At 42.5% G+C, this 6,000-nt stretch overlaps 1 protein-coding gene across 1 annotated transcript in view; it reads left to right on the top strand.

The window, feature by feature from the left end:
• Window positions 1-581: 581 nt before the first annotated feature.
• P3H1 (prolyl 3-hydroxylase 1) overlaps window positions 582-6,000 on the top strand; it is a gene marked incomplete at its 3' end in the record, with an annotated part of 69,093 nt that continues 63,674 nt past the window's right edge. The window contains exons 1-2 of the mRNA XM_088461235.1: window positions 582-1,108; window positions 4,057-4,209. Coding sequence (XP_088317361.1) covers window positions 680-1,108; window positions 4,057-4,209 — 582 coding nt within the window. The remainder of the gene's footprint in view (window positions 1,109-4,056; window positions 4,210-6,000) is intronic.

Genomic DNA, 6,000 nt, shown 5'->3' with positions numbered 1-6,000 from the left:
TCGAAACCTGATTTGGATATAATTACCCTCAAATTAAATCTGAAAGTCTGCAGTTCAAGCACATCTTGTTTGTTTCTTTTCAAAACTATTGTGGTGGTGAATAGAGGCCAAAATATGAAAATTCTGTCAACGTCCCAATATTTATGCACGTGTGTGTGTGTGTGTATATATATATATATATATATATATATATATATATATATATCAATAATAGTGATATATATCATGAGCCACTTCATGTTCTACATGACTATCCCCCCATAGTATTATTTACTGTTCATTGACCACGCTTTGGGAATCGAATCTTGGAGAGATAAAGTATAACCAATCAGTTTCTAATTGTCATTTTACAGTCTGTGCTAGAAAAACGACAGAAGCTGATAGAATTGTAGTGTATCTGTCTCCACTTTATCTCTCTCCAAGATTTGCTAAATCTCCCCCAAAAATTGGTAGGCGTGGTTACATGTAGCGGGCGTGGCTTGATAGGTGATGAGCTATTGAATACTGGGCGTAGTTATGTTGCATGGGCGTGGTTGTATGGTGTAGGCGTGACTTTGCAATCGGTACGAAGCGTGCAGTGGGTGTGACCATGCAATGTGAGGGCGTGGCTGTGGCCTCTGCTGCAGCTGTCGTATGATAGCTGGGCTTGGTGGTGTTCCCCATCAGCAGTTGTTAGATCATGGCGCCCTCCCTGTTCTTGTGCGGGGGTCTCCTGCTCATGCTGGGAGCCCAGCTTCTGTCCGCCCGGCTGGAGCACTTTGACTTCCTCTATGATAGCGGGGTGGAAGCCTATTACCGCGGAGACTGGCAGTCCGTCATCCTCTACATGGAGAAGGCGCTACGCAACCGGGAGCTGCTCCGGCGTCACCGCATAGACTGCCGCACACAATGCGCCTCTCTCAGTGACTTCTCGCAGCAGCCCCCGGGCTGGGGCCCCGTCCAGGACTTGAACTTCTTCCAGAAGGTGCTGGAGCGGGCCGGCTGCGTAAGGGGGTGCGAGATAGAGAAGATCGGAGCCCCCTCAAATTTCTATGCCGGCAGCGAGGAGCTGGAGTTGGAATTCAGGAAGAGGAGCCCCTACAACTACCTGCAGGTGGCCTACTTCAAGGTACAACAGCCCCCATCATCCCACTAGAGGCTTCTGCCAGCTGATTTAAATCACTACTGTGGATTATACAGCAGCTTCTGGGCTAGAAACTACAAGGCTCAGCATGTCCTAACTACGGCTATCTGAGCAAGTGGGGCTTGTAGTTCCACAACTGCTGTGTGGCCACAGGATGCTTCTGGTTGCCTACCCTGGTCCTGCATATGAAAGGCATTGACTAGCACCCTCTCCTGTCATGATAAGCTGAACACCTCTATACCTGCTCTCACTAACATTAATGGGCACATACCAGGAAGGGTTCATGGCACAGAGTCTAGAACAGAAGTTTCCTCTGCATCCTCAGAGACCTCCCTCCCCCCATACATAGTATTGCCACGTATTGAGGTGGAGAGAGCCTCCAGTGCTCCCAGCCTCCTTCCCACACTCACACTAGGAATGTCACAGCATTCTCTAGTGCTCATCAGTCTCTCCTGGTTATACCTCTATGTGGCATTATCCTATTTATATTCCTCTTTACAATAAAGTTCCCATCTCTGCAGTTGGTCTAGAATAGATAGAGGTGATGTGTGCAAATGTATAAACAGTGGCCAAATATATAATGTTTCTACAAGTCGGTTCTAAGTAGTTCTTATTTGTAATGAATTGCGATGTTTTAAAAATGTAATTTTAGATATTTAGGCTCAAGCTCTTTGTGGTGTCATTGTGTTTTCTATTCCCTTAGAACAGTACATACAAACAAATGGAACTTTGCTATGAAAATGGCAAGGTGTCCAATCTCTGCTCCTGCTGATCAGACGCTGCCCTGATGGTTTATCTCAATGTTATGGTGGGAGCCAATAAATATTGGAAAGGCCACCATGTGTTTTTTAAAGTGTGTTTACACCTGCAGAGAAGCTGGAAACAATGGTTGCAAGATATATATATATATATATATATATATATATTTATTTTACACTAATAAGGTAGTTATTCATTAAATTAATTTGGTGGCTTTGCGATGTGGGATGGATGTTGACAGTAATATGGCAACGTTCAATGCACAGCTTCTGATTTTATTTTCAAAATAAACCACATTATGTTGTTACATTTAAGGTAACAGAATTGTACCCCTACACCCCTACATTATATAGTTTTCAGGGTAAATTTCACTTCATGTGTGATACTGTGACCAAAACTTAATTTAGCAATATACACACACTTAATATAATACCTATTGCAAATATGCAATTACATTTTGTGTTTTTATTTAATTGTTTGCTAAAATTGTTACATTATTAAAAGGATTTTCTGCATAAATCATGTTAACTTAAAAAATGACAGTTCTTTAATTCCAGAGCAGTAGGCTATTCTACAGTATAGCTACAGCAGTGAGACGTTATTTTCTTTTAGAATTATTAGAAGTACATCTTCCTCCAGCTATTCCTTTTTATACAAAATGCCACAGTGGAATCAGATAAAAGTGTCAGTGCAATTCGTATTTTGGAGAACTGACATTTTTGTTTGCTTGAGAAATGTAATCCTCTTACAATCTGTCCTGGTTATTTGGCTTCTGATGGCTCTGTTCCATATTAGTCTGGATAGCACCTAAGCTAATTGTACATCTGCAGAGAGGGTACTGGGCAGTCACCATACTGTATGTTTTAAAGTTACCACTTTGGCATCACTGTGGATGAAACCAGTTTTCTAGGACAAAGCACTATTCCTGAGAAGGCAGGCAATGCATTTGCTAATTTGATCTCACTGAAGTAAAGACATTGGTTACTGATTTCTCAAAATGTCTGTCTCCTTTGCGTTTACCTGAGGGGAGCATTTAAGCAAAATAATGTCATCATTGTTATGAAGCAATGGTGAGGTAAGGAGAACTTTTGCTTACTGTCTTACACACACTTGTCTGCAACTTTCATTTTATACATTGCTTTCATTTTAGACATTGCTTTTTCTATCTAGCTTCCGACTGTACTTTTAGCGATTTCATATCCCAAGGCAGTCACTTATTTCTGTTGGTCTAGGACAGGGGTTATTTCATTTCTAGGGAACCTGATGATTTGTGCACTTCAGAGTCGGTGACAATTGCACCAACCCCAAATGTGAGGGCCATAGTTTTGCTTCTATTGCATATTATGAACTAACATTATCTCAAAGTTAGTCTGACATATATGCCAACCTTCCTAAAAAAATATGTTATCAACATTGTAGATGGTCAGGTGGGGACCCCTGGTCCACTAGACATGGTATGACCCACAGCAGTGGCCGGAGAGTCAATCACAACTGACATTGTACACTCGACTGGTAGATTGCGCTGATGTCCGGGGGGGGGGGGGGGGGAGGGGTGTGCTGGATGTTCGATCCAGCGCATGCGGGACGATCAGATAACGATCAATATCTGACCGTATGTACCCTCCATTAGGTAAAATATAAGCAAATGGTCTTCCTAGAAAAGTCATAGTATAGTTAGTAAAAGTTTCATAGGGGTTTGTACATGATAACTTTTATTTATTATCTGAAAAGTGGGAAAACTCATTCAAATATATGTATGTGTGTGTTCACTCTAAGTCTGGCGCCAGACCTAGAGAAAGGGCACATCTGCGCTTGTCCAAGGAAAAGGGGGTGTGTCTTTAAGACTTGTACCCTTTTCGTCACTCTTGGGAGCATTCCCGGCACTTACATGCCGGGCTGCCCCCAAGCGCTTCTGTCTGTGTGAATAGATGCCAGGCGCATCCATTCACCAGCAGTGACTGCTACACCACAGTTTTCCCCACCCGCGGGACACTGTGACCCGTGGGTGGGGAAGGCACCCGCAGGCTGTTTTAGCAGGGCGCCGGTGGGCAGGGTGCTTTCTGGCCTTTAGAATTAAGGCGGGGAGCAGCGCCCCACTAAAACAGCCTAGCGGGAATGCTATATTACTTTCTGCTGGAAGGGTTTCTCATAACTGACTTTTTTATTTTTCCTAGATCCACAAATTAGACAAAGCTGTGTCGGCAGCACACACTTTTTATGTGGGGAACCCCGAACATATGGAGATGCGGCAGAACTTGGAGTATTACAAGATGATGGCTGGTGTATCAAATTCTGACTTCAGAGATCTTGAAGCGAAGCCCCATATGGTGAGTGTAAGAGCTGGACATGTCAGTGGAATGTAGAGGTGGGATTATTAATGTTTGCACCTCAGTAAGCACCCCTGTTTGGTTGGCCATTATTTACCCTTGCTGCCCTGAGCATGAAAACCATTTTGTTTCCGTGTCAGTTACTGCATTATATGGTTGATCTTCTCTGAAGGCTTATGCTATAGGCAGGACTGCTAAGCAGCTATTGATGATTCCATGCTTCCTGCTCAGGCTGATTTCAGATTTAATTTTTTGCATGTTTTCTGAATGTAAATTACAGAATGGTTAGCAATTAAAGGACCGCTATACTTTAAAGGATAATTCCTTCTAAAACCAAGTTCACTAATTACTGTTTTAAATGGAATTATCCCTAAAAAGTTACATGGGCTTATGCAAAAGAGCTAGAAATAACTTTCACAAATATAAACCAGTTTACTAAAATGTAATATATTTTTGATCTATATTTGATGATGGTAAAGGGCTTTTCTTCTGTCTGTATACCAGTGTACCTATCAGTAACCCTATTAAATGGCCTTTTACAATGTTGCATAAAAGCATATTTGGTCAGGGCTAACCCAAAGGGACATCTTACCAGGACAATACTTTGGCCAGCCACTACAGTTGCTTGGCTAACCATTTGGCAAATTTTGGTGTAGCTTTTAGAGAAACAAACAAAGAATCAATGTTTGAGTGGCCATTTTCCACAAGGTAACTGACCCTATAATAGAGTAACAATGTACAATTTAGTACACCGTCTGGAATGGGAGACATTCAGTATCCCAATACAGGGGATGCCGGCACTTAAAATCCAGGCGCCGGCATCCTGAAGGTAAGTAGCAGTGTTCTCCCCAGAAAATTTTTCCAGCCGGGTGGCATCCAGAAGTAGCCTTAATAATAGCAAGAATTACATTTTTAAACCCTGACCTTTATAATGATTTAAACTTGAATTAACATTTTATATATTAATTATACTCTTCTTATTAGAGGCCCAGTTGTCTGATTATGAAAAAACTGTAAAGTCTGTTGGATCTGGTCCTTTTTATACAGCTCCCACATACTGTCCCCACTTGCAGGCTCCCAAAGTGCCGGGTGGTAGGCTGTTTCCTGCCGGGTGGTGCACCCGCAAAAAATAGCCTGGGGCAACACTGAAGTAGCGCTGTTAGGCTAGTCCAACTCTGAATACTTAGTATACTTATTTGAAAATATAAAGAACAGCAATTGTACTGCCATACCAAGCTCCCCATAAGCCTTTTACATTGACTTCTATCTGCAGATATGTGTAATTTTGTTGACCGTTCCAGAGATTGGATTATCTATATAGTAAGCAAGAATATGTGTCTGTCTGTCCTTTATGTACGGCCAGAGTTTTGGACCTAGCTCCACCAAATTTGGCATGGTGGTGTAGTATGACCAGGATTAGGTGTTTGCCTAGGTTTGAACTTTGTTAGGGATGTCCTAATGCCTAAAAATGGGGACACTTACATTACACAGGTCCCAGGGCTGGCTCCAATGAAAATTGGCAGTCTGCCCAAAACTCTGTGAAAGCTACAAATGTATCCTTTTTAATCTCACAGGCTAAGCAGATTTGACTCATGCAAATTCATATTAAATAGTTATGCTGGGTACACACTGGCAGATATATTGGCCGTTCAATTGATTGACCAATATATCTTGTGTGTACCAGCGATATGTCTGAACGACATATCCTTCACGTACGCCTCTGTTTGGTCAGCCACCCCCCCTCCGCGCCTACAAAACGGGGCGAGCTGTCGATCAACATCGACAGCCGCC

This window comes from Taudactylus pleione, unplaced genomic scaffold (genome assembly GCF_031769625.1).
Source record: "Taudactylus pleione unplaced genomic scaffold, aTauple2 ptg001031l, whole genome shotgun sequence".
Lineage (NCBI taxonomy): Eukaryota > Metazoa > Chordata > Amphibia > Anura > Myobatrachidae > Taudactylus > Taudactylus pleione.
The sequence above is the reverse complement of the archived record's forward strand: the minus strand, read 5'-3'. Positions and strand labels throughout refer to the sequence as shown.